The following is a 27781-nucleotide window of genomic DNA, read 5'->3' as shown; positions in this document are numbered from 1 at the left end:
TATGGATTATGGATTTAAAAATATCTGAAAGTTTGTGTTTATTTATTTATTTATTCATATTATCTGTTTATGATTTATTGCAGTTTAGAGTCTTTCTTTATATTAGTGGAAGTTGTTCCATTGACTGCTGACCTGTTATAACATTGACACAAATGAGCCACCGTACTGATGAGCTGTGTCTGTTGGTGAGATGCATTAACACTGCACCTCCTCTCTGTGCTCCTCCTCTAACCTCCTCCTCTCTGTGCTTCTCCTCTAACCTCCTCCTCTCTGTGCTCCTTCTCTGACCTCCTCCTCTCTGTGCTCCTCCTCTCTGTTCCTCCTCCTCTCTGCTCCTCCTCCTCTCTGAGCCTCCTCCTCTCTAACCTCCTCCTCTCTGTGCTCCTTCTCTGACCTCCTCCTCTCTGTGCTCCTCCTCTGACCTCTTCCTCTCTGAGCCTCGTCCTCTCTGTTCCTCCTCCTCCTCTCTGCTCCTCCTCCTCTCTGACCTCCTCTTTGTGCTCCTCCTCTCTAACCTCCTCCTCTCTGCTCCTCCTATCTGACCTTCTCCTTTCTGTGCTCTTCCTATCTAACCTCCTCCTCTCTGCTCCTCCTCTCTCTTCTCCTCCTTTCTGCTCCTCCTCCTCTCTGTACAAACACGGATCAACCTGTTGTCTCTGATCCGGGATCAGTTCAGCGGGCTGCTCCGGTGCTGACGTCACACAGGAGCGCGCTTTGTTGAACTGATCCGGGGTCTGTTGGGACCTCCTCCTCCTCCTCCTCCTCTTCTTCCAGTGTTCCGACCGCCGCGCAGTGTTTTTCCTTCCACTCCACTTTGAGCAGCTCCGTGACTTTCCCACGCCTCCGCCCCGCACGGCTCCGCACAACTCCCTGAATCAGCAGAACCTCCGTGATACGCGGAAACGACCGTTTAAAAGCCGCCGTTAACGGGAGCGGAGCCAGTTCCGGAGCGGAGCACCGATGTCGGGATGAAATCACAGCGGGCCTCGACTTTTTCATGTGGACTAAACTTTTCAGCGGTGCGCTCCGTGCTGTCCGCGGCGGTGAGGCGCTCTGCTCTCCGCTCAGCACTTCGCTTTTAACCGTCTGGAGAGTTGGTTTTTACCGATGCGCCGCTTTTTACCGACTCTTTTCTCCGTGGAAACTTCACTCCTCAGGAATCCGACGCGTCAGGGAGCTAGCTAGCTCCTCGGCTAGTTTCTAAGCTAGTTTTCTTTCCTCTCAACAGACAAAACATTGAGTGAACTCTGCGTTAACGCTGCGTGCGATGCGTTCATCACGCGGCTAACGTTAGCCGAACATTAGCTGTTAGCACACAGGAGTTAGCCTTTCATGCTAGCTGCCGCGGCTAACGTCCAGACATGCCGCAGCTAACCGGGGCGGACGGAGACGACCTGGGAGCGAACGATGAGCTGATCGCGTTTAAAGACGAGGGGGAGCAGGAGGAGAAGAGGAACGTGTCCTCTGAACGGGACCTGGACGATGTCAAGTCCTCTCTGGTCAACGAGTCCGAGTCCAGCTCAGACTCGGAGGTGAGTTAACTGAGACCAACTTCTGTCCAGGGGAGCTTGTTTGTGTCCGTCCGCAGGTACGGAGGCTCACTGGGCTCAATACCACCTGTGGGTCCGTGTTTTAATTAGGGACTGTTCGTTATTAGGGGGAATCTGTGTTTTGTTTTATTTTCTTGTGTTTGCAGAATGTGTTTTATATCTTTATCATTTACGCACAGATTGTTGACGTGTTCACACGAACATCTGTGTAATCTGTGTATAGGTGTTTTTATATCTGCGCTTTCGTGAGTTTACAAGTCCTTCTTGCAAATTATTTTCTACACGATTTGCAAATCTTTCATATTTACATATTTATTTATTTTTGAAGTATTAATTTATCATTTATCCATTTATTATTGAAATTATTCTTTGGAATTTACAAATGGTTTTGTAGTTGTGGAGGTTGGTTTTATATTTACAGATTACACACTTAAACACAGATTGTTGATCTGTACGCACAGGTAATAAAAAGACAAATTGTTTTCCGTTTGTTATAATTTGTGTATCTGCAGATCAGTTTTAAAGAAATTTAAATGGTATTTATTTAAAAAAAAAAATTGTAAGCTCAAAAAGTTATTAATTTACAAATATGAAGTGGGACTGCACACCCACAAACAAATTACAGAAATTTAAAAGACTCAGTGTGTGAAAAATGAAAAACCCCAAGATTCACAAATAAAAATTTGATTGACAAATATCAGTTCAAAAGTTGTAATTATTGGGGAAACAGTCGCAGGTTTGGGAGTCACGTTTATTTTAAAAATCTTTTTTTTTTTTTTTTTTTAAAGGAACATGTTTTATTTAAAAACTGGCATTAAAATAAATAAGCATGTAAAAGAGGTGTTCACTGTACATGATGTGTCCAAGGACTGTTGGAAATTTTAAAATCTATTAATAATTGTGGTTGGAATCCTTAAAAATTGGCAAATTTCACCATTTATTACAGCTACGAGCTGTAAAAAAGAAATGATTGTTTGATTTTCAAACTTCCAATGGTCCTTGGACACATCATGTGTGATGAAGTAATGTGTTTATTTTACTGCCCATTTTTAAATAAAACGTTTCTTAAAAAAAAAAAAAAAAAAAAAAAGATTTTTAAAGAACATGCTCCAAATTCTATGTTTGTGTTTTTCATTTTAGTCACACTGAATCTTTTTTGTTTTGTAATTTGTTTGCAGGTTTTCAGTTCCATTTAATATTTGCAAAATGTTTGTTTGAGTTTACAAATCTTAAGTTTTGTGGAAGTTGTTGTATGTTTACAGATACACACATTAACACACATTAACACACAGACTGTTGATCTGTTCACACAGATAATATCGACACAAATGTGTCTCTGTAGAAGTGCTGGTGTGTCTTTGTTTATGTGCCTGTGTGTGTGTGTGTGTTTGTGTGCAGGTTGACAGACGCCCCAGGACAAACCCACATCTGCAGAGCAGGACCTCACACACTCACCTGTTTGAAGAAGGTAATGACACTCTGCACCATGGAGCACCAGTGTGACCGTCAGATGTTGTTATATGAACAGGAGAGCTGCATGTTTCCAGCTCACAGTGAAGAAGGCGTAGCTGTAATAATTTGACTTTGTGCTAACTGCTAACAGCTAACTGTTGACTGCATGCTTCAGGTTCACAGCAAAAACATCATCACATCCTGCCTGAGACGAGCTGCATGCTTCAAAATAGAAGCACCAGTGGGTCCACTGTGATTTATTGATTATAACAAGTCTTTATTTAACTTTATTACAACAGTACTTTATTTAACTTAATTGTAATGAGTCATGTAAGAACTTAGTATTTTATTCGTCAACAGAATGTCAGAGGATGTTTTTAAATATCGCGATACCGCCAAAATGTCGCAGTATTATTTTTGCTGATGATGTGGTGAGTCTGGGGTCGGGGATCAAACCCTCTTCCTGTAAAACATACCGGTGACATGTTCGGTTCTCTGGTCAACGTGCTACACTCGTTCTTCTTCTTCTTCCTCTCTGAGTTTATTGGCGACTCTCAAACCAACTTTAAAGGTGAACTGCCACCAGCTGCACTGGAGTGTGTCGACGCTGCCGTGTTACATCGGTCAAAGCATGACGATGAGCTGATGTTTGTGTGAGTGTGACTCTGCTGTTGACCTTGTCCCTCAGCCCTGAGGAGGCAGCAGCAGGATGGCAGTCTCTTCCAGCCCCCGCCGTATGTGGGATACCCCTTCTTCATGATCCCGGACCTGGGCAACCTCTGCAGTCCCTACCTCGCCAACGCAGCTCTGCCACCAAGTGCCAGGACGGTAAGTCTGCAGACCCACAGTTACATTTACAGTTCCTCCCACAGCGTCCAGTTCATGGCTGAAGTCATCCTGATTGGTTCATTTTTTATGTCTTAGTGGCAGTGAGAGCCGCGGCCGGAGGTGTTGTGTCCTCAGGTTCTCTGTTGTCTGTCCCATTCGTGTGAACATGATATCTCAAGAACAGCTCGAGGGAAAGCTGTTGTGTTTTTGGTAAAACACAACAGCTTTTCATCACACTAACGCAGCAGGAAGTGACGACCATTGGTTGTCTAGGCAAAATTTTAGTCGGGGGTAGCCCTATTCGTTACTCACCCATCTGATAATGTGTTTTAAAGAGTTTTTCTTGGGTGGGCACATTCAGTGTTTCTAGGTTCCAGATCTTGACATCTGACTGTGGGCTCATAATAAAGTAAATTATACATAAACACGACTTCAACATGCCTCGTCTAAAATGTGATTCCTGACAGTTTGGAGACTTGTTGGGATGAAAACCAAGACTGAAGCTGTCAAACTTCCTGTTTCAAAGTCCGTCTGACGGATTCAGCTGCGTCCTCCCCTCTGTCACTGTCGTCTCACTATACCTCTGACACATGTCGACTGGACACAGCTCAGCTCCTCCTCTTCACACAGTGCAGACCTCCTCAGGAGGAGTGTTAGGAGTGTTGGTGAGAGACAGAGGAAGAGGAGGAGATGATACCCCTGCCAGTCTGAACGCAGCTCAGTGTAAACAAGCCATCGTCAGTTGGACGCTACCTGAACCATAATACAGGCTGTTTACTGTGCTCAGCAAATGAGGCAGGAAGCAGAGCCAGCACGGAGACGACCCGTCTGCTGCTCACCTCCCCTCATCGACGTGACGCTCACAGCTCAACAGAAAAGACTACATATATGTGAATGTCTCGTAACAGCCTGATGATTAGGGGTGATTTTTATATATATATATATCTCCCAGGGGACATTTTTTAAAATGTGTAATTATAGGTAGATTTGATTTAGTTGAAATATTAATATTGTGACAGAATCTGAATCTCACTCTGAAACAGGATTTATTCTTGTGTGGCAGAGCCTGTGGTGGTGTGTCTGTGTCACTCTGCAGTTACACCTCCTAAACACTAGTTGGCTGCAGGGTTTCTGTAAAGTGCTGTAAAGTTTAGTTGATTGAAAACACACATTAAACACACATTAAACACATATTAAACACATATGAAACATACATGAAACACATTGAACACACATTAAACATATATGAAACGCACATGAAACACATTAAAGGCACATTAAACACATATGAAACGTACATTAAACACACATTAAACATATATGAAACGCACATGAAACACATTAAACGCACATTAAACACATTAAACACACATGAAACGTACATGAAACGCACATGAAACATACATTAAACGTACATGAAACGCACGTGAAACACATTAAACGCACATGAAATGCACCTGAAACACATGAAAGGCACATGTAATGCACATTAAACGCACATGAAACACATTAAACACATATGAAACGCACATGAAACACATTAAACACGCATGTAACTCACATGAAACATACATGAAACGCACATGAAACACATTAAACACATATGAAATGCACACGAAACACATTAAATGCACATTAAAGGCACATGAAACATTAAAAGTTAATAGTTAATAGTTAATAGTTAACATTAATAGTTTCAAACACAAATCAGCTTCACTATAACTCGCAGCATTCACAGACAAACACTTGTTTTTATCTGGACACATTTTCCCCACAAATACAACATGCTAACGTTATTAGCACAAGTCTATGGCATTCTACATTGTACAAATTAGCCGTCAGGCTACAGTGTCAATTCAGCACAGAAGTATAAATTCTGCCTGAGTTACTGTTGTTGTTCAGAAACTGAAGAAATGAGAGATCATTTTTCTTTAGTTTTTACCAAAGATTTGAAACAAACTGAAACTATTTTACCACAGTTCTATGTTCTTCAATTAATAATAATATATATGTGTGTGTATTTACTAGTTCGTCATATCGTCAGGAATATAGTTAATGCAGAAATACCCTGAAAAAACCTTTTATTAGTCCAGATTGTAAAATAATTGAGTGGTTGGCGACCAGACATCAGAGTCAGCTGGGTGCTGTTACTGTGCCGCAGTAAAGAGGAAACAGACCTGACTGTCAGAGAGCTTTGTTGACTGCAGGTCATGTGATCACCCCCACACAGACGTGTCACAGCTGAGCAGCAGTGAATGGACGGAGGGCAGATAAGCTCTGTGGTATGTGTGTGTGTGTCTGTGTGTGTGTGTGTGTGTGTGTGTGTGTGTGGTTACAGTTGGTCCCTTCCAGCAGGCAGAACAATCCCACAATTCCTCTGTTTACTCCACATTGTCTCCAGAGTCTTAAAATACTGAGAGGACGACCTGTCTGAAACAACGTACACACACACACACACACACAAACTAATGAATGTCTCACACCACGTTAAGTGATGTCTCAGGAGGTGACAACACAGTGTTCGTGTGATGAGCTGAATATTCTCTGTGCTTGGGCTGAAACAATTCCTCCAGTTTCTCGAATAATTCAATTACTAAAAAAGTTATTTCTCTGCTGTGTCTCATGAAACTTGTTTAGTTGAATATTTCTCATTTATGCAGTAGAGTATTGTGTGCACAGACACACGGGACAAACTGCGTCCTGTATTGACTCAGTGAGGGGCAGGACATTTGGTTTTCTAATATAGGATGATCCCATATTATACAGGACGGGTGGCAGCTAGAGATGTGCGTGATTAACCATATAAACGATTAATCCATATCATACCACACGGCACAAAGTGTCTCGTACTTCAGCAGCATTTAAAATCCAACATGGTTGTTGAAGATTGTGATTAAAGACTCTGAATGCACACAATATGTTTGGGACAATGTTTCACACACTTAACAATAAATTGTGATAACTTTTGACTGTTTTCTGAGTGTTTTCCTTTTTTAGACTCGTTGACAAGTCTTAATTAAAATTATCGTTTAGTGAACAGAGAAATTAGTCACCAGGAACAACTCTAGTGGCAGCCCTGTCGTCCACATGCCTCAGTGTGGCGCTGGCGTCAGTCACATGACTTATCCTCAGTTTTAATATCCTGACTTTTATCCAGACCTCAGCAGAAAAAAAGTTTCAGTTTTTCCTGGAAAATAAGAGTTTGTAACTTTTGCAGACGCTGCTGCGCTACTCAGTCAATTCATTAACGTCACTACTGAAAAGCTGTTTGACTCAGAAAGTAGTGACGTCACTACAATGCTCCTGAGAATGCTGTTAAATTCTTGCCCAACACTGGTTAATTTTGGCAGCGTGAGAAATGGTGCCGTAGCGTGACTGTGTGTGAAATCAGTCATTTGTGTGACTCTGCTCGAACTTTAATAAAAGGAAACCAATCTGTTGCTCATTCTCTCATTTTAGAGACTTTCCTTATTTTCTCCTTAAATACTGTCAAAGTAATTTAATAAAAACACGCAGTATTTCTCATCCAATTACTCAATTAATCACCAGAATAATCAATAGAATACTCGATTACTGAAAGAATGGCTAGCTGCAGCCCTGCTCTGCTGTTTGTTGGTGTTTCTTTGTCTTCAACATGAGCTCAGTGAACAGCAGTGGGCCTAACAGCTCTCCCCCTGTAGTCACACTCTGACTTTATGCTTCCCTCAGTAATAGACTCTGATTGTGTGTGTGTGTGTGTGTGTGTGTGTGTGTGTGTGGTTTCTCTGGTATTTCCAACAGCTGGATCCAGTTAGTGTCTCAGAGTGGGGGACGGGACGAGGCTTCACAGAGGCAGATGTGTTGAGATGTGATGAGCGTGTGTTTTGTCGTCTGAAGCTGAATAAGAGGAATTATGAGGGAAAATATGATCAGTCGTAGTTAATCAGTCAACATGGCGGCTGTTTGGTGCCTTGTTTTGTCGACTGCGAGCATTTATTGTTTCCCTCTTTAGCAGTCGGTGTGTTTCTGTCTACGTAAAGGTCCAGTGTGTCAGTCAGGAGGGTAAAGTGGCGTCCAGCTGTGAGGATTACAGATTACTACCAGCTGGAACTTGTCCTGGTTGGACTTAAAAACAAGTATATAATTTATTTTGGTCTGTAAATCATCAGGTATTACTCTACAGATTAATGTAAATAAAGTCACAGCCTGATGAACATGAAACCGTAAAATAAAGCAGATATGTAAAGTAAAAACAGGACTGCAGTCGGCGAGACTCCACCGCTACCTGCTTGAGTGCGGGCGCCCTGGCTTTTGGGCCGACTCTGGAGAAGGAGTAGATGCGCAGCTCGGCGTGGCAGGTGGTGTCGTACGGAGAAGTTCTTGGGCGTGTGTGACAAAGTGGCGCCAGAACTCGAGAGGCGAGCACTGTGGTGTCTCCATAGAGATCTTGTGGAGGAGGCGGGATTCACTCGTCTGTGCCCTTCGAACAATGGCTGGTTCTCATCTGACCTCTGCTGGAGCAATAGCGGCGAGGACAGGAAGTTAGTTTGTTTAGGTGGCTCGTAGGCATGAGCAGACTGTCCGTAGAGCAGTGTTGGGTGTGGCGTCCAGCCTCTTGACTGGAGCATGGTACTGGTGTCTGAAAACACCAAGCCCTTGATGGAAATGCACCCTGTCTTCATCATGGCTCCCCACGTGGTACCAGCTAGACGGTGTATCAGTGCAGCACAGGTGGGTGTCTTTGCCTTGAGCTTCACACCCAGATATGTGGGGAAGGGCTGGAACGGCAGCCTGACGCTGTCGATCATGATGTTTAGTTCATGGGTCGCTTCTTCCTTGTTGAGGTGGAACGTTGATGTTACGGTCTTCTCAACACTGAGCTTGAGACACCAGTTCTTCAGGTACGAAGACAGGATGTTCATGTCTTCAGAGAGGCCCTCTTCTACTGCTGAGTACAATGGCCAGGTCATCTGTGTAGCCGTACTTCCTTGATTGCATTGCAGGTAGGTCGTAGACAAAGATGTTGAACAGCGGAGGTGCCAGCACTGAGCCCTGCGGGACACCGTTATTGAGCTGTCTCACCCTGCGGCTTTGGCCGTTGCTGGTGAATAGCCAAAAGCTGCGGTTGTTCAGTATGTCCATAATGAAGCTCACCATGTGCTTGTCCTTGGATGGTCTCTAGAAGCTTCATATTTAGGCCACGCAGCCAGACAGTGTCGTGTGCAGCTGTGAGGTCCAGGAAGACGGTGCCAGCCTTCTCTCCCGCCTAGTAGCTGTCTTCTGTGTCTTAGCTCAGGAGAGTCACCTGGTCTGTTGTTGACCTACCGCTTGTTCTTTGGGCAGCTTCGGGTCGATCACTGGGTTGAGACGTGCCAGGATGAGACGTTCCAGGAGCTTGTAATGCACAAGGGGATGGGCCGGTATTCTCTGGGGTCATTAGGCAGCTTGTTTGGCTTCGGCAGGGTGATCACATTGACACAGTGCCAGATCTTTGGTAGCTTTAAATAGTGGAGACACATTGCTGAATAAAACCTCACTTCAAAATATCTGAACTTTCCCTTTGAATTTGAGCCCTCTGAGCGTGCTCACACACACTCTTCAAGTTTAACGTTTTGATTGTGATGTCCATTTCGGCCATGACACCGCAGAGCTGTTATCTGTGACTCCTTCCTGTCCTGTGTGAGTCGTGTGTTCCTGCTCATGTCAGTGTGTTCTGGGAGCATGAGTCCTGTTCAGCAGAAACAATGTAAACATGCGGGAGATGAGCAGCGTTACACGATGTTATCTCACCCGTTATCGACGGTAATGATGTGTGGCGACAGCATCCTGCACACTCGGATGTTTGCTCCTGACGTGAGGCTGGACTGAAAATAAAACCACAGTTCACAGCCGAAGACGTTCAGTTCAAAACAATTCTAATTCATTGAAACCCCCCCCCACCCACCCACCCGCAAACCTGACATATATTGAGGTGGTTAAATGTATCTGAGTACATTTACTCAAGTACTGTAACAACACATTTCAGTTACATCTCCAAACACCAGTGAATGTGATATCTCAGGAACACCTTAAGGAGCTTATTCAAATTTGGCACAAATGTCCACTCGAACTAAAGAATGAACCAATTAGAATAAGGTAGTCAAAGGTCACTGTGACCTTGCATCTGTCTCATTCTCGTGAACGTGATATTTAAGAACACCTTGAGGGAATTTCTTCAAATTTGGCACAACCGTTCCTGTAGGCTCAATGATAAATTGATCAGAATTTTGTCGTTGAAGATTAAAGGTCAAGGTCAGAGTGACCTTATCTGTCGCATTTCCATAAATGCGGTGTCTCAAGAACACCTTAAGGAAGTTATCAAATTTGGCACAAATGTCCACTTGGACTCAACAATGAACTGATCAGAAGTTGGTGGTCAAAGGTCACTGTGACCTCACAAAACATGCTTTTGTCCATAACTGAATAATTCATTCACTAATTCTGACCAAACTTGACACAAATGTCTAACAGGATAAAATAATGAAGGTCAAAAGGTCAAAGGTCAGCTTGACTGTGACATCATCATGTTGTAACGTCATATCTCAGGAACAGAAGGGGAGACATTTGGTCAGATACTGAATTGGTGACTCTAATCTTGAAACTGTGCTGATTGTATAGATCTTCTGTGTGTGAAGCATCCATGTTTTCACTGACATGGATGGAGACACTGGGCTGCTGGGCGGAGTCATACAACCATGGGATGATACTTTCAGTTTCGGCTGGTTGACCCTGTGTCCCTCTCTGTGTCTGTGTCCACAGTACCTGCCGTTCCAGTGGCCTCTGCTCGATGTCCCAGGAAGAGCAGCATTACGAGACTCTGCTGCTCCGACACACCTGGTAAGACACACACACACTCACATTCACACCTACGTACAATTTTGATCACCAGTAAACCTGCAGCTCTGTGGACTGTGGGAGGAAACCGGAGCACCTGAAGGAAACCCACGCTGACACAGGGAGAACATGCAAACTTCACACAGAAGAGCTCGAACCATGAATCCTCTTGCTGTGAGGCAACATTGCTAACCACTGCATCACCGTGCCGTCATACAGATCGGAGTTGATATTCAGCACCTGAACACAGTTTGGTCTAAATGTGTGAACTGTTCTTATCTCGGGTCAGTTCCCTTCATCTCATCAGATATCTGATTTTCAGCCAAGCGTGTCTGCTGTCATGCCGCTGCCTCAGAGGAACTCACCTCACCATCACAACCAGAACAAAACCTGCTCTGTCCAGTTAGAGATGCGTCACACGAGCTGTTATATCCCGCCTGTGTCACTGAATGGTGACGCTGCAGCTACAAGTGTTTGTGGAGCTGCTTTCAGTTGTTACCCTTTGAAAACCAGTGTCCCACTGATGACTGCAGGAGATCACTGTTTGTATAATTCTGTATTTACATCCATGTGAAGGAGTCTCTGTCATCATGTCATTACTGTACCTGCTGTGCAGACGTGGTGATGTTGCTTCAAGTATTTCCCCTGCAGGAGACCTTTGTCTGCATAATCCAGCTCCTTCACTTCCTCCCAGCTCACACGTTTAGGTTCAGATAATAATAATCAGCTCCTGATCTGATCGGACTGATCAATGTCTCGTGACTCCTGAAGAGAAGAAATGAACAGAGCTGAATGTTATCAGTTAATCACGATTTCCCGTCAAACAGGGACTTCCTGGAAGATTTTTACTTCCTTAAAAGACGCAATTTATCTGCAACTTAACTACCTGTGTCACATAAAACCTTCAGTAACATCGTCATGTCTTTAAACTCTAAATGTTTCCTGAACCAACACAGAGATTCCTCACTAAGCATTGTGACACCAGAGGGTGCGCTTTAACGCCGAGTGCCTCTGTCCTGACGGCATCACTAAGTGACGTTAAAGTGCACCCAACAAAATAAAATGTATAATCAACATGTATTCATGTGGAGGGCAGGTAGCTCTCAAAATAAAAAAAAAAAAAAGTTTGTGTGACTGTCTCGGTCTTCGTTTAAGTCACTCCTAAAAACGCACTTCTGTCAGAAAGCGTATCTGGATTTTATCTGATCTGATCTATTTAATAACTCTTGTTGATGTTATTTCACATTTGTTATCTTAATTTTAGCTTTGACCTTCCTTATTTTATCTTGTACCAGATGACATTTGATGATGTTATTGGGTGTGAATGCCAAAGCGTGTGTTTCTTTATTATTAAACCTGTTCACTCTATTTAAACTATTCCTACTTCCTCACCCTCTTCTTACACACTTCAGCCAGCATTGCAGTGTCAAAAAAACCTTATAATATTCCACATCAGCCATACATTAATAGTATTATTCAACATTTAAAGGGTGCATTGAGGGGAAGCTTCAGCATTGAGCATTCACACCCGCAATTTCCACAGAGATTGCATTCTCTAGTTTGTTTTATAATCTTTGTGTTTTCAGTGTGTTTAGTTTTATTGTACAGCTCGTTGTAACTGTGTTTGTAGAGTGATATATAAATAAGTTATTAATTGTTATGATAGACAGTTGACGTCTCTGTGAGGGCACCAACTAATACAGGAAACCAGACTGACTGTACCTGATGTGTTGCTGTCTCTGAGGGTGGAGGTGGTGTTATTGGATGCTCACAGCTGCTGTTATTCAGAGGAGAAATGCTGCCACCTGGTGGACACATGACATCACTGCATCCTCATTAAACCACCTTCTGTGTGTGTGTGTGTGTGTGTGTGTGTGTGTGTGTGGGGTCAGTCTAACAGCGTGCCGGTGGTGCAGCACCCTCACATGACCCACCTCCACCCGCTGCTGTCCTACAGCCCGGAGGCCTTCTCCCCTCAGAGGGCCTCACCTGGCTTCTCCCCCGATGCAGGTGAGTCTCACACCAGATACACCTGAGCAGGTAATCACACACTGATGACTGTAACTGTCTGTGAATCTCATCTGAGCAGGTATGTCGAGGACGCCCTGCTACCCGGTGTCTCCTGGAGGCGTTGCTCAGATCCCTCACCCTCTGGGGTGGCTGTGAGTAGAACACGCTGTCTACATAAACACATGTGACTGTTAGAAAAGTCCGCGGCACGTTTGACCGTCTGATTGTCTCCATGCAGGCAGGGACAGACGATGTATCCCATCGCAGGAGGCTTCTCACCTGCTGCTCTGGCTGTGAACGCGTCCAGGTGAGTGTTGTCTTCACCTGTCCATGACCTCAAGAACACCTTGAGGGAGTTTTCTCAAATTTGACACAAACGTCCATGAAGACCTAACCATGAACTGATATGATTTTGGTGGTCAAAGGTCACTGACTCATCTGTCTCATTCTTGTGAACATGATATCTCAGCAACACATTGAGGGAATTTATTCCAATTTGGCACAAACGTCCACTTGGACTCAAGAATGATCTGAATAAACTTTGATAGTCAGAGGTCAAAAGGTCAAGGCCGTGCTGACCTTCTTTGTCACATTCTTGTTAAGATGGTACTTAAGGAACACGTTGAGGATTTTTTTTCAAATTTGGCACAAACATCTACTTGGACTCAACAGTGAACCGATTGGAATTTGGTGGTCAAAGGTCAAGGACACTGTGACCTCATATGTCTCATTGTTGTGAATATGGTATGTCAAGAACACCTCTGGGGAGTTTTTTCAAATTTGGCACAAGCATCCACTTTGACTCAAGAATTAACTGATGAGACTTTGGTGCTTAAAGTTCAAAAGGTTAGGGACACCCCGACCTTGTTTGTCCCATTCTTGTGAGCGCAGTATCTCAGGAACAACTTGAGGGAATTTTTTCAGATTTGGCACTAACATCCATTTTAAGTCAAGTATGAACTGATTAGAATTTGGTGGTCAAAGGTCAAGGTCATGCTGACAGGACACCTTGAGGGAATTATTCAAATTTGGCACTAACATCCATTTGGACTAAACAATGAACTGATTAGAATTCAGATTGATAATGAAAATAATTTCTATGATTTTCATGTTAAATATATTTGTGTTTTCCCCGTGAAGCTCTTGTTGAACATTGTGGAGAATAAAAACTTCTCTGATGAAGTTTTACTGTTGAATTTATTTATTTATTATTTATAATTTGTTATGCTGATCTGTTCTGTACGACATCTATTGCACGTCTGTCCGTCCTGGAAGAGGGATCCCTCCTCAGTTGCTCTTCCTGAGGTTTCTACCGTTTTTTCCCCGTTAAAGGGTTTTTTGGGGAGTTTTTCCTGATCAGCTGTGAGGGTCATAAGGACAGAGGGATGTCGTATGCTGTAAAGCCCTGTGAGGCAAACTGTGATTTGTGATATTGGGCTTTATAAATAAAATTGAAATTTATTGTGAAATGTTGCATTCAGCGCAGGTGAATATGAAGTTGACTTATTTTGACTGGGTTTAACTGAATGTTTGATGCGCGTCTGATCGGCAGCCTGGTGTCGGGCAACTTCTCTCCACGATTGGTGTCGACCCCCCAGTCGTCCATCCCCCACCCGGCCATCGTCCCCACAGCAGTGAAGGAGGAGCCTGGAGGCAGCAGCCAGCCGGGGTACCGACGCCTCACCACACGCACATGTTTAACTTCTGTTGTGCGTGTGAATGTTTTAATGACTGTGTCGTAAACACCGCGGTGACATGCTCTTCTTTGTTGGTGCAGGAGGTCAGTGGCTGACGTCCCGCAGGAGAAAGAAGAAGAGAAAAGGCCTCATATCAAGAAGCCGCTGAACGCTTTCATGTTGTACATGAGGGAGGAGCGGCCCAAAGTGGTTGCTCAGTGCAAAGTGAAGGAGAGCGCCACCATCAACCAGATCCTTGGACAGAGGGTACGTCTGTCAGCCTGTCTGTCAGCCCGTCGCTCTGTGGCTATGACCTGTTCAATTTATTAGAAACTCCTGATATGTCAAGAATTAACTCAAAATGTACAGTGCCAATAATTTGATACTAAAGTCGTGGTATTTTGACGATAGAGTTTAAATTGAAATGAATGTTTCGTAAATAAAGTTGTAATATTATGACAATAAGACTGAAAATTTATGAGACAAAATTCAGTGTATTTTGAGCATGAATTGATAATAATTGAGAATAAAATCATAATATTTTGAGTATAAATTTGAAAATGTCCTGGAAGATGTGACAGTATTTTTTTTAATCTACAATAGTCACAATATTTTGAGGAAAAGGTTTCCAGAAAAGTTTTTTTAAATATATTTTAAGAAAAAACGTGCAAATAAATGACAGGAAAAGTGAGAATAATTTTATGATAAAGTCGTAATATTTTGATAAAAGGTTTTAAAATTAGAACTGTTTGTAAATAAAGTTGTAATATTATGACAATAAAGCTGAAAATGTACGAGACAAAAAGGTATTTAATTTTAAGTATAAATGGATGATATTTAGTGAATATTTTCAGAATAAAATCGTAATATTTCGAGTATAAGTTGAAAATGTCCTGGAAAAAGTCCTAATATTTCTAAAACGGAGTCCTAATATTTGAGGAAAACATTGCTAGAAAAATGTCCTGATACACTGAGAATCAAGTCGTAATATTTTGAGAACAGAATTGAAAATGTACAACAACAAAAAAATAATAATTTGATAATAAAGTTGTAATATTTTGACAGTAGAGTTTACCATTCACAATTAAAAAAAAAAAAAAAAATCTAAAAATAAAAAAGTAATAATCAGAGAGTTAGGAGTCATAGTGCTTAGTAAAAAATGTTGTTATATTATGGGTATAAAGCAGAAAATGTATGAGACAAAGTTATTATATTTGTATGTAGTATGAAGTCATAATATTACGAATTTAAAAAAAAATTAAAGTTGTAATAATTGAGAATAAAACTGTAATAGTTTGAGTTAAATGTTAAAAATGTCCTGGAAAAAGCTAAATTTCCACGATAAACTCACAAAATGTGAAATGAGAAAAAATTACTCAAGATAAAAAAGTCACAACACTTTGAGAATCTAATCATAATATTTCAGAGTCAGTCATAATATTTTAGGTCAAATCCAACAATGTTAAAAAGTAATATTTCTACAATACAGAAGAAAAAATGACTAAATATAAGTTGTAATAATTTGAGAATCAAGTCGTAATATTTCAAGAATAAGGCTGATAAATCAGAGGATGAAGTCAAAGTTTATGGATAAATATTTAATTTAAACATTTAAAAAAGTCAAAGCTGAAAGTTTGTCTGTGCGCTCCAGCTGTTATTTAATGAAAGCTGAATGATGAGCGTGCATGTGACGTCTCGGCCGTGTCCGTCTGTCTGTCTGTCTCCCATCCACAGTGGCACTCGCTGTCCAAAGACCAACAGGCCAAATATTACGAACTGGCTCGGAAAGAGAGACTCCTGCACTCCAAACTATACCCGGGATGGTCGGCCAGAGACAACTACGTGAGTCCAGCTGATCTGTGTCACATGATCACGTCAGCACGCTGACATCATCGGCTCATATCACACATCTGTCTGTCTGTCTGTGTGTCTGCAGGGGAAGAAGAAGAAGAGGAAGAGGGTGAAGAGTGAAAGTCAGTTTGAAGGTAAGACGACACTGCTGTCGGTCACACAATAAATAAATGAATGCATGTTGTCCTGGGTTGAGTTCTCTCCTGCTGGTTTTAGATGGATGAATTTCATTGTTGGTTCCAGGTCCCGTCTGTTTGTGTCCAGATATTTTTATAAACAGATAATTTCCCCTCCGTTCAAGAATACAAAAAAAATCTGTGTCTGTCTGGTTTTATAAAAAAAACTGCGTCTCTATCGGAACACTAAAACGACTCCAGACGTTCACACAGACAGTGTTGCTGCTGCTGTGACTTCTGTATTTTCATACTCCACATACTTGGAGCCGCACAGCCGCTGCATCATCAGCAACATGATCCTGCAAATATTTCACAATAAAAGCTGCATTAACAAATGAAGGGATTCTGTTCACAGAAATGTTGTCAGGGGACTTTTATTTTGAAACGGAAACAGGAAGTGTTGAGATTTGCTCTGCTCATATTTCAGCCAGGATAAATCACACACAGTGTGTGGAGGCTTTATTGTCTTCACAATTTATTGTTTCTTATCTGTGAAATTAAAGTAAATCAAAGCTTTGTTTCCACTGAGGGAAATGGTTTCAGCTCACAGAGACAGACAGGAGGTCTGCGTCACTGCGACGCTGTGGAGTTACATTTCTGAGGAGGTGCACGTCAGGCTACAGCGTAGATTTGATGCAGACGTATAAATCCTGCCTTGGAGGGCGTTTTTAAAAAATTACAGTACCACAGACTCTGTTTGCGTGGACGAGAGGCCCAAACGTAGAGGAAAATGTGTTCACAAAGATATCTGGATACGTACAGACGGGCCTGAAGTCATAAACTCACGGTGATCAGTTGATTAATTGGTTAGTCAGAAAATAATAAGAAAACATTTTGATAGTGGAATAATTTTTTTTGTCTTTTGTTTAACGTGCTGGTTTGATCCCTCTGAAATGTGAGAATTTGATCGTATAATATTAGATGATAAAGTCAATGGAACATTTCTCACTATTATCTATCTATTGTATTTTATTCACAGTTCATCAATAATGAAAATAAATAATACTTGTATCTTTGTATTGTTTTATTTTTCTTTGTAAAGTGTAACCACAAAATAAAACTCAGCTCAGACATGGTTCATGTTGAGAAGAATGAAAGTGAAAAACGTTGCTGGTCCTTCGCCTCTTATTTATTATTTATTTATTTGTTTATTTATTTATTTGTTTCACGTAACAGCTGAAGGGTGACGAGTGTGTTTGTGTGTTTGTGGTCAGATCCTGCGGAGGACCTCCCCCCTCAGCTGAAGAGACCTTGTGTACCACCTGAGGAGACGCCTCACACACACGCTCCGCCCCCACAGACTGCGCACACACAGCCCCGCCCCCACCTGTCACAGCCACACACCATCTCCCACCTGACGCACACACACCTGTCCCAGGCCAGCCCCGCATCCTCCCTGGACTCCCCGGCGACGCCCACCACTGCGCTGGCTTCGCCCGCCGCCCCGGCGCCGACGCACACTGAGCACACGCACTCCTCCTACAGCGGACACACGTCGCCATACGGCGAGCAGCTGCAGCCGCTGTCCCTCACCACCAAACCTCACCGGACCGCCCTCCCTCTGAGCCGCGACACCCCCACCTCCTCACCCCACACCGCCCCCTCCAGGTGTTCACCCCCTCCTCCGCCCTTCCTGGTCCCTCCTCCTACCTCCGCTCACCAGTCAGCAGGGAGCTCCCACAGTGCCTTAGCTCTCTCACAGCCGTTCTCTCTCAGAAGAGCCAATCAGCTGTGAGGAGCAGGATTCACTTCATCCAATCAGAAGAAACACAGTGATTCGTACCTCTTTTTTAACGCTGTAAATACGCCCTCTCTTTTTTAAACTTTTTTTATCAGCACGTTTTATATTAGCGAGAATATAATTGGTCAATATTTGACTGCATCTCTAACTCCGTCAGACGCTGTGTTTTTGCAAACTTTTCACTTTTTCTAGTTTTTATGAACGATCGACTTGTTGTAATGAAACGAGGTGTGGCACCGGGGTTTGTTTGTTTTTCACCTGTTAGTTCTGAGTGGTTTTTTTTCTGCTTCTTCTGTGTTAATAAATATTCACTGAGTTCTGATTCGCTGCCTGAGTGATGACCGAGCTGAAATGTGTCTGTTGTGTCACGAACCACACAGCTGAGATAAAATAAACTTCATTGATCAGAGGAAGGAAACTGAAGCATCACTCATCGGAGTATTAATAAATATACTGTCAGTAGTTTTCCATTCAGCCTGGTTTCCTGTCTCAGTTTTAGTTACGCTACCTCATCAAGGCAACTCAGTTCACCTGTTCCTGGTAACACACAGCCAGTATATAAACTCCAGCCTCACACACACTCTTTGTTTGATTGTTCTTCAACACAGCAGCAAAGTTTCTCCACAAAGTCTCTGACGTCCTGCAGGCTGAACTGCGCCAAAAAGCAGAAGAGTGGTCAGTGACATCAACCCAAACATGCACACAGTTCAGTTCAGTAACAGGTAACGGCACCGTGGAGGAGCAGCCAGGAGACGTAGTCATGGAGGTTGAAGATCTGGAACCAGAGAAGAACCAAGAAGAAGAAGGCCAGGCAAAGGGTCGAGAAGCCAGCAGGGAAGAACTCACAGGATTGTGCACAGTGTGGACAAAGTGTGGTGACACGGTGAAAGTCTCTGGACCGCTGGAAATCAGAGGTAAGCAGATGGGAAGACTCGCACTGCAGCGTTGTCATCAGGTGGTGACTGCAAACAGGGAACAAGGACACAGAAGCAGATCTTGAGGGCGGAGACAGAAGGCTGATGTACTGGGATTCAAAGGAAGCAGGCAGGTCAGACGCAAGTACGGGAAATCAGTCACAAATAAAGTGCTGGAGAGTCTTACATGAGCGGTGAAGAACTATCTAGCAAAGAGTGTCTGTGAGGCTGGGGTACTGACAGAGTGATGAGGAACAGGTGAACTGAGTTGCCTTGATGAAGTGGACGTGACTAAAGCTGAGACGGGAAAACTGCGGTGAATAGAAAGCTACAGACTGGGCAGGCAGAGCTGTGACACACGTCCACATGAAACATTAAAAATTAAAATAAACGGTACTAAATACTTAATGATAAAAATGCTAGCGACTAGCTTGGTTGCACTTACAGCTATGGTTAACTGATAATGCTAATGCTAATTTTTGCAAGCAAAAACTAGGCTTAAAACTATTGAAACAGAATTTTCGTAAAAACTGAACATCGGATTCCTCCGAGGATTTTCAAGTTCAACCAAACACAGAACGAGACTTTATTAGACAAACAAAACATTCATTAACATGAATTAACTCCGCCCGTATGCCATGGTTACGTTACGTAACTGATGTTGCTGTGATAGCAGCTAATGTGCATTAGCCACTTGGTTGAATACACAAGTGGAGTTCACACACACACACTTCCCCAGGAACACTGCTCGTCTGTGCACGAGACTGTTAAAGCAGAAATGTTTAAAATCGTGAAGTTTTAGTGAAAATTTGTGTTCGTGAAGTGCTAATCATATGACTGGATAAACCAGACTCAGATTATTCTGCACGAACTGTGTGAGAGTTTGTAAACTGATGTTTTAATATAGTTTTGCTGATTAATTAATTAGTTAATTTAAATTAGTTAATTTAAATTCATCAAAGATGTTCTTCGTTAGTGCTGAGACACGGGAGACAAACGTTTCCTTCAGGAAGTCAACAAGTGGTGAGTAACTGATATACAGATGGTCATTTTGTGTGTGACGTAGTTACGTTAGTGTTCTACGAGATTCAACCGAGGTGTCCGTGTGGCAGCCATCTTAAAGGGCCTAAAGGCCTCAATAGAATCTGTTTTCTATGGTGGCTCAGAAGGGCCCAAAACATTTCTGTCAAGAGGAAAGTGTTGCAGCTTCAGAAATAACAAAACACAAACAAAAACAACAACAAACTGCTGCAGAAAGCCAAAACAAATAAAAAATGCAACAAAAGAAAACAGTCAACACACCAGAAGTCCTCCAGGGGGCGCTGCATCAGTCTGTTGCTCCTTTACAACACTGTGAAAGACTAAAGTGCCATTTATACTCATGTGGTGGTGTGTCCGTGTCACTCTGCAGTTACACCTCCAAACCACTAGGTGGGACGGAGTTTCTGTGAAGTGCTGTAAAGTTTAGTTGATTCAAAACACACATTAAACACCCATAAAACACTGCGTCACTGTGACGTGGAGTTACATTTCCAGGGAGGTGCACGTCAGGCTACGGTCACGGTGTAGGCACCATGTCGTCGAAGCGCCTACGCCGTAGCTACAGTGTCGACTCAACGCAGAAGTATAAATTCCGCTTTAGTCTGACTTCCTGCAGCAGCAGTTTTCTTATCATCTTTCTTCCTGACCAAATCAGATATTTCCAGCTGCTAAGGTTAGCGTTTCCAACTAGCTCACTGCTTTATGACGCGTGTGTGCAGCATGGCAATTACTAAAACGTGTCTGCTGATGTGATGTCGTATTTCAAGTCAGCAGTGACGCAATAACAAAAGTTGTAGGAAGTTGTTTGGTTTTTGGGGTAACTGAAATTATTACTGACAGTTCATTAGTAATTAGTTACACTATTCGTTACTGGAAAATGTTATATTATTACCGTAACACGTTACTGCCCAGCACTGCCTGTCATCGTGTTGTACACTCATGATGACATCGTTATGTGTGGCGCAAAAACACACGGTGGCGCCAGAGAAATGACTGATGATACTATTACTACTCTGCTCATAAAAATGATCGTATCTCAAAAACTAAATAATGAAAAGAGTTCAAATAACTTACGGAGTGTGAAGAAATATTTTGTTTTGTTTTGTGTTTTTATTTTGTAAAATCTGATGGATGAACGTCCAGTTTTTACATCATTATTATTATTAATGACACAATTTCAATACTTTTATTAAATATTACGGTTCATTGACTTCCATAACCTCTGAGCTCAGGTTGTTCAGATTTTAGAGATGTGAAGCATTTGAAGATACTTCAGGAAATGACATCACACTAAGCAAACATACCAGTGTGGGCAGTGGAGGACCGTGTTGTCTTAAACGTATTTGTTTCGTCTCTCTGTGAAACGTTCCAGTCATATTTGTTTTACATTTTCGTGCATCTCTGAAGCTGCAGCAGGTTTCTGCAGATGGACATATTCTGGACTGTTGTAGTTTGGCCATGTCGGCCACCGTAGTTTCCAGCTGAGTCATTTATCAGTTTGAATAAACACAGCTGACAGTCAGCTGTGAGCGTAACTGAGGGTGTTGTTAAGGTGAAGGATCAACGCTGATAAATGTTGGACATGAGATCATTTTGTTTCTTCGCTGAAATTAGTCATGACCACGATAACACTGCTTTTTATCTGGATCATAAAAACAAAGACCTGAGGAGGACACAGCTGAGGAGGACAGCAGAGAGACTGTACCGAGTTGTTTCTGAGAAATTAGATAAGGTTACGTAACACTGTGACATAAACACACACAACACTCATCCCTCTTCTTGTACCTGCCTGCAGAGGAACGTCCAAATATGGTCAGACAGGTGTGACGACAGATTAACAGACTTTATTGTCCATGCTGCAGATGGCAGAATGTTAGAGTCTGACGCCAGAGGAAGAAGAAGAAGAAGAAGAAGAAGACAGAGAAGGAGGACGATGCTTCAGAGGAGGGCAGTGCTGGTTCCTGAGGCTGGGGAGGAGACGCCAAGAGACTCCACCGCACCCTCAGCAAGCTGGGCTTCAGGGTGGACATCCACAGTGACCTCAGCGAAGACGAGATCTACGAGCTGATCCTTAAAGGTAACACACAATGTCTCATCGACCCCCATCTGTCTCTGTCTCTGTCTCTGTCTCTGTCTCGTCCAGTTGAGGCTTACGGGCGGTTCTCCTGATGAAATTCTCTGGATATCAACTCCACTCAGTGAAGCCGGACTAAATCCAGTGTCTCAGAACTTTATGTTCTGTAACAAGGAGCAGATTCAATCGTTCCTCTGGAAGCAGCCAAAGAAGCTGTGATGGAGCAATATTATAAAACTTTATCGTTTTATTCTCCGACACGAGGTCTAACAGCTGTTTGACTGTTCCTCCACACTGTCAGGAGAACTTCACCCAGCGGTTCTAAAACCTCTGAGTTCACAGATCAGATATAAAGAAGACGACCTCAGTCGCCTCAAAGGGAACCCAGAATTTTGACACCGTTGTTCAGTTCTCCCTGACTTCAGTAGAACAGCTGAGCCTGGTCAACAATGATCTCGTCAGTTACTTAAGGGCTCCTAAGAACCTGCTAAAGGTCCTCTAGAATCCCCAAAAGGACCCCCCCCCCAACAGATTCATCAATCCACCTCAGTTACCTGAACAACCCCAAAAATCTCCAATAGGTCCCCTTGAAACTCTTCAATGACAACATACACTCTTAAATTATGACAGAACCTCCTCAATGACCACTAGAACCTATATAAGCCTATCTATAACCTTTCTGCCCACTGAAACTCCTAAATAAGTAAAGAACCTCCCTAATGCCCATTGAAACCTCTTCAAGGACCCCTAGATACTCTCCAATAACTATCAAAACTCCTTAATTACTCCAGAACCTCTTCAGTGACCACTTGAACCTCCTAAAAATCCTCTAGAATTGCCTCGGTATGTACTAGAACCTCCCCAGTGACCATGAAAATCTCCTGAAAGACACCTAGAGCCTCCTGTCTGTCCATCAAAGTTCTTAAATTTCTCTAGAACCTCCCCAGTGATCATGAAAACCTCTTTTAGAACCTCCCTTCTGGCCACCAAAACTCTTAAATTACCATAGAACCTCTTCAGTGACCACTTTAACCTCCTAAATAACTTCAAGAATTTTCTCAGTATTCAGTAAAACCTCTTAAAGGTCCCCTAGAACCTCCTTCCTGGCCATCAAAACTCCTAAACTACGACAGAACCTGTTCAGTGACCACATGAATGTTCTAAAAGACCTCTAGAATTTCCTCAGTATTCACTAGAACCTCCTAAAAGACCTCTAGAGCCTCTGTCCATCAAAGTTCTTACATTTCGACAGAACCTCTTCATTGACCACTTGAACCATCTAAATGAACTCTAGAACCTCTCCAGTGACTATGAAAACCTCTTCTAGAACCTCCTTTCTGCCCATCAAAACTCCTTAATTACTCTAGAACGTCTGCAGTGACCACTTTGACCTCCTAAGAGACCTCAGTGTTGACCAAACCCTCTTAACTGTCTCCTGGTACATCCTCAATGACCATGAAAATCTCTTAAAAGACTCCTCAGCCTGTTAGCACGATATCACAAGCTGTTAGCTTTAGCCTCAGTACATTAACACAACACCATGACCCCTTAGCTTTGGTGGCAGAATGTTAGCAGGATATCAAAATCCAAGTAGCAAACTTTTTAGCTTTAGCCTCAGTCTGTTAGCATGATATCACAACCTATGAGCTAATGTGTGATGGTCAGAACGATCGGCCAGAACATTAACACCACTGACTGATGACATGAACAATACTGACCGTCTCGTTACGACGCCATGCTCAGCTGGGAAACATTTGGTCCTGGCATTCATGTGGATGCTACTTGAAAAACGTCACTCATCCAGACACAGCTGTGGACCAAGTCCCCCCCCAGTAGAACATGCACCATGCCTCACTATAAACAATGCTCAGAAACTGCCCAAGGAACATGACGAAGAGTGAAGCATCAACCTGGCCTCCAAAATCCCCAGAACCCAATCTGATGGAGCATCCGTGGGATGTGCCAGTACCCCACCTCACAACCAACAGCTCTCAAAGGATCCATCGCCAACGCCCCAGTACCAGACTCCAGTGTCAAGTGGTATCCACGTGAATGCAGGAGCCAAGAGTTCCCCAGCAGAACATTGTGCTGTAACAAGATGATCAATGTTATTCAGCTGTTTGACTGATTTGACAGATTGGAGTATTTCCTCCACCGCCGCACCTCTGTACTGTAACATAACAAGTCATCCAAGGCACACAGTGGCCCAGTGGGTACAGCGGGCGTCCCATGTACAAAGGCAGTGTCCGTGCTGCAGCAGCTGTGATTTAGATTCCAGCCCTTTGCAGCATGTCATCCCCCCTCTCTCTCTCTGTCCCCCTTTCAGACTTAACACTGTCATATCAAGGCAAAACCAAAATAAGAAAAGGAGTCAGCTGAACCAGCAGGTGTTGTCTCACACACACGTTTCCTCTGGCTCCGCCCTGCTCCTCACTGCTCCAGGAAATGTTCACCCCGCTGCATCACACCTGAACGCTGCAGCGTCTTTCACCTGGTAAGTGGAGCTGGTTGTCAGATGGTGTCATGTTGTCTTTGCTGTTTAAAGGATTTTACACTGACTTTAATGTGCTGCTGGCCTAACGTTGTACTTCTGACGGCTGGTTCTTGTGAGCTGAGGTTTGATTCTCAGGGTGAACAGGGTGGAGGAGCAGGTGAGGTGCATGTGCTCTGGTTTGAGACGGCTCCGTCACCTTCCAGTGTTAAAGTCTGATTTAGCCGGAGTTCAAGTGATTGATGCTGTAAACTGGGGAAACTGTGATGGTGCACATTTTTCATAGTGTCCGCAAACATCTCCTTTATTTTCACACTCTTTGTGTTTGTTTCCTCCCTGCTGCCTCTTGTTAAGTTTTGACTTGTCATACCAGAGGAATTACCGGTCGAACCAACAGCATTACTGATGGCTTCATTCCAACCGAGTGTCAGAGTCAGAATCCAAGAACCAGGAATGAGTTTCAGCATGTGTGCCTCTTTATAAACTGGTAAGAATCCGTTCAGCCACTGTGGAGATATCGTATGGAGGACGAGAAATGACAGACATATAGATGAATAAAGACGTAAATAAGCAAATGAATACAAAAATAAATTAATCCAAGAACTGAACTCATTGAACTCATCCAGAGAGGTTAATTCATGTATCAAATTTATGGTCGTTGCCCAAAAATGTTTTGTTGATTTTCTTCAACAATGTTTAACACTGGTTTTTGTCCTTTTTTTAATTTATTGATTTTCAGGGACATTGATCAACATCACTGTAAATGTGCCAAAAGACTCACTTGTCTCCTCCTGTCTCCACAGAGCCGTCCTGATTAGCTGATCACAGAGTGGACTAAAACACTGTTAACAACTTGATCGACAGACTCTGCAGAGGAAAACCTGTGAGCACGTTCAGTCTGCAGGAAGCTCCTGAAAATGGCAGCATTAAGAACAAGCAAGAGTCTAGGATGGCTTCATGATTTTTCTAACTTAAAAACAAAACTTGAGAGACATGCAGCTTCATTCATCTCAGCGTTTGACGTCAGTAAACCAAGGATGAGACAGATTGTAGAAGAGTTTCAGAAGATCGTTGATGAAGTGAAAAGGATGCAGGAGACGAGAGACAAACAGAGAAGAAAAGGAGCTGTTGCTGGAGGAGTAGGACTCGGACTAATGATCCTTGCAGCTCCGTTCACTGGTGGGGCGAGCTTATTGGCAGCAGGAGGACTAGCTGCTGCTGCTGCTGGTGGTGGTTATGTTGTCAAGGCAAATGTAACAAAAATAAAAGGAGAGAAAGAAAGTGCACATAAAGTCGAAGAGCTGGGGAAAGAATTCATGGAGATTGTTGAATCGCTGAAGAACAACCTGGAAGAAATAAAGACGACGTGTGAAGAGCTGAAGAGACCATCCATGAAAGTTCAGGCTGCAGTCACTCTGTCAGACATGGAGGACTTTCAGTGGATTCTTACACAAGTGTCTGAGCTGGCTGAGACAAGTGGAGAAGTTTTGGATGTGGCAGTAGTAGTGATGGCAGTAATGCGTGATCTGTTAGTGCTCATTGTGAGTGTCTTCAGAGTGACTGCGACCCCTGAAGAGGATCAGCAGTTAAGAGACTCCATCATCCAGTCAGCTGATCAGTGTCAGAAGGTCACTAATGCATTTGATCAGATGACGCAGAAACTGAGACACTTCACAGGATGTTGGAGATACAAGACAAGGTCTCGTTCAATCACCATGTGACGTAATGTCTCATCAGATCTGCAGTTTGAGATGAAGTGTGTAAATGTGTCCGATGCTGCGTGTCTGAACGATCTCCTCGTGGTGGAATATGATATTTAGCCTGAATATGATGATGACTGTACAGATGCTGGCTTTGAACTGAAGGACTGGTCAGACCACTTTGTGTCAGTCCAAACTCCACACAGAGGGGCTCCCCCACAGAGGGTTCAAACCAGGAACCGTCATGCTGTGAGGCAACAATGCTAACCACTGCTCCACCGTGCTGCATCGAGTTCAGAATGAAGTTTATTAGTTTGAATATTAAATATCTTGTCTTTGGACCAGGTTGGAATTGGGGTTGTATGTATTTTATATCTCACATAAGTTTATACACTGTGTTTATATTGTACCTGTGATGTCATCACTTCTACCTGCACTGTTTATTTTGCTGACTGTAACTGCTGCACATGTTCATATCTTATCCATATTCATATCTCCCTCTGACTGTGAATTCTATATACCGTAAAACTTCTATTAGTAGCTTTGATCTGCTTATCACTGAAGTCAACAGGCCTGTATTTGTTACAGGCCTAAAGTTAATTCCTTTCACACAAAACTGTTGCTCAGCAAAGATCAGGAAATACGATCAAACTGTTTATATGAACCAGTCTGAATGTTTTAATTATGTGTCGTATCACAACGCTTGTTTGACGGCACTCAAGGATTTCGGCATCCGACACAACAAAACTTTATCCTCTTAAAACAATATTTAATATTTTTATGAAACCCCCTTTTGATCTGAGGACACTTACAGACTGGACGAACATGAATAACGTGCAGGGTGATCCAGGAACAGACACATATTCTGACTTTATGACAGCAACAGAGGAAACATAGGGAGTCACCACTTGTTTTTTCATCATGCCGGTAAATCTGAAAGAATTTAGTCATCCCTGGCGCTCATGGTTTCAGTGAAATGAACTCAGCCAACCTAACAATGTGTAGCATCTCCATACTGGCAAAAATTATATATGTATGCTTGCATGTGTGATCTAAACAGATAACCAACATTAGCTCAAGTAGGTAGCCAAAAAATGTGGTTTTATACATCCAAAGAACTTTTGTCAACAAGAACTGCTGGTAGCCAGACCAGGCCTCTTATTGAGACAGGCCTTTATTTGTCTAAACGTGTCGCCACACCGGGCTGTGAAAGGGCGTGGGCATTTAGTAAGTTTTACGGTATTGTATATATTGTTTAATATTTCATTATCTCAGTACATGGACTCTTTGCAGTGACATTAAAGTTGAATTTAATCTCATATTCAGTGTTGATCTCAGCTTCACCTGAACTAATCAGTACTTTTATATTAATGATGGATCAGATGACTGTGTGTGGTCATGTGAAATGTTTCACTCACAGAGACA

At 42.9% G+C, this 27781-nt stretch overlaps 1 protein-coding gene and 1 long non-coding RNA gene across 2 annotated transcripts; both read left to right on the top strand.

The window, feature by feature from the left end:
* Positions 1–775: 775 nt before the first annotated feature.
* Positions 776–18458, top strand: LOC125905690 (transcription factor 7-like 1-B). Its single transcript, XM_049603827.1, has 12 exons — positions 776–1532; positions 2949–3018; positions 3691–3830; positions 10608–10685; positions 12575–12692; positions 12772–12844; positions 12931–12999; positions 14245–14361; positions 14470–14635; positions 16103–16210; positions 16305–16353; positions 17610–18458. Exons 1-12 carry the CDS (start codon positions 1362–1364, stop codon positions 18128–18130), a joined length of 1680 nt encoding a protein of 559 aa, XP_049459784.1. The 5' UTR covers positions 776–1361; the 3' UTR covers positions 18131–18458.
* Positions 18459–21186: 2728 nt separating this feature from the next.
* LOC125905707 (uncharacterized) lies at positions 21187–27675 on the top strand. The gene is made up of 4 exons (XR_007451695.1): positions 21187–22168; positions 24492–24659; positions 25011–25143; positions 25460–27675. It is a non-coding gene; the product is annotated as an uncharacterized LOC125905707 (long non-coding RNA).
* The last annotated feature ends 106 nt before the right edge of the window (positions 27676–27781 follow it).

This window comes from Epinephelus fuscoguttatus, linkage group LG18, assembly GCF_011397635.1.
Source record: "Epinephelus fuscoguttatus linkage group LG18, E.fuscoguttatus.final_Chr_v1".
Lineage (NCBI taxonomy): Eukaryota > Metazoa > Chordata > Actinopteri > Perciformes > Serranidae > Epinephelus > Epinephelus fuscoguttatus.
This window is presented reverse-complemented; position numbering and strand designations above follow the sequence as displayed.

Bases quoted from the DNA above. Each gene is read 5' to 3' on its own strand.
- LOC125905690 (XM_049603827.1), top strand. From the start codon at position 1,362: ATGCCGCAGCTAACCGGGGCGGACGGAGACGACCTGGGAGCGAACGAT. The intron at 3,831-10,607 runs GTAAGTCTGCAG...CTGTGTCCACAG, and splicing joins TGCCACCAAGTGCCAGGACG to TACCTGCCGTTCCAGTGGCC. The intron at 12,845-12,930 runs GTGAGTAGAACA...GTCTCCATGCAG, and splicing joins CCTCACCCTCTGGGGTGGCT to GCAGGGACAGACGATGTATC.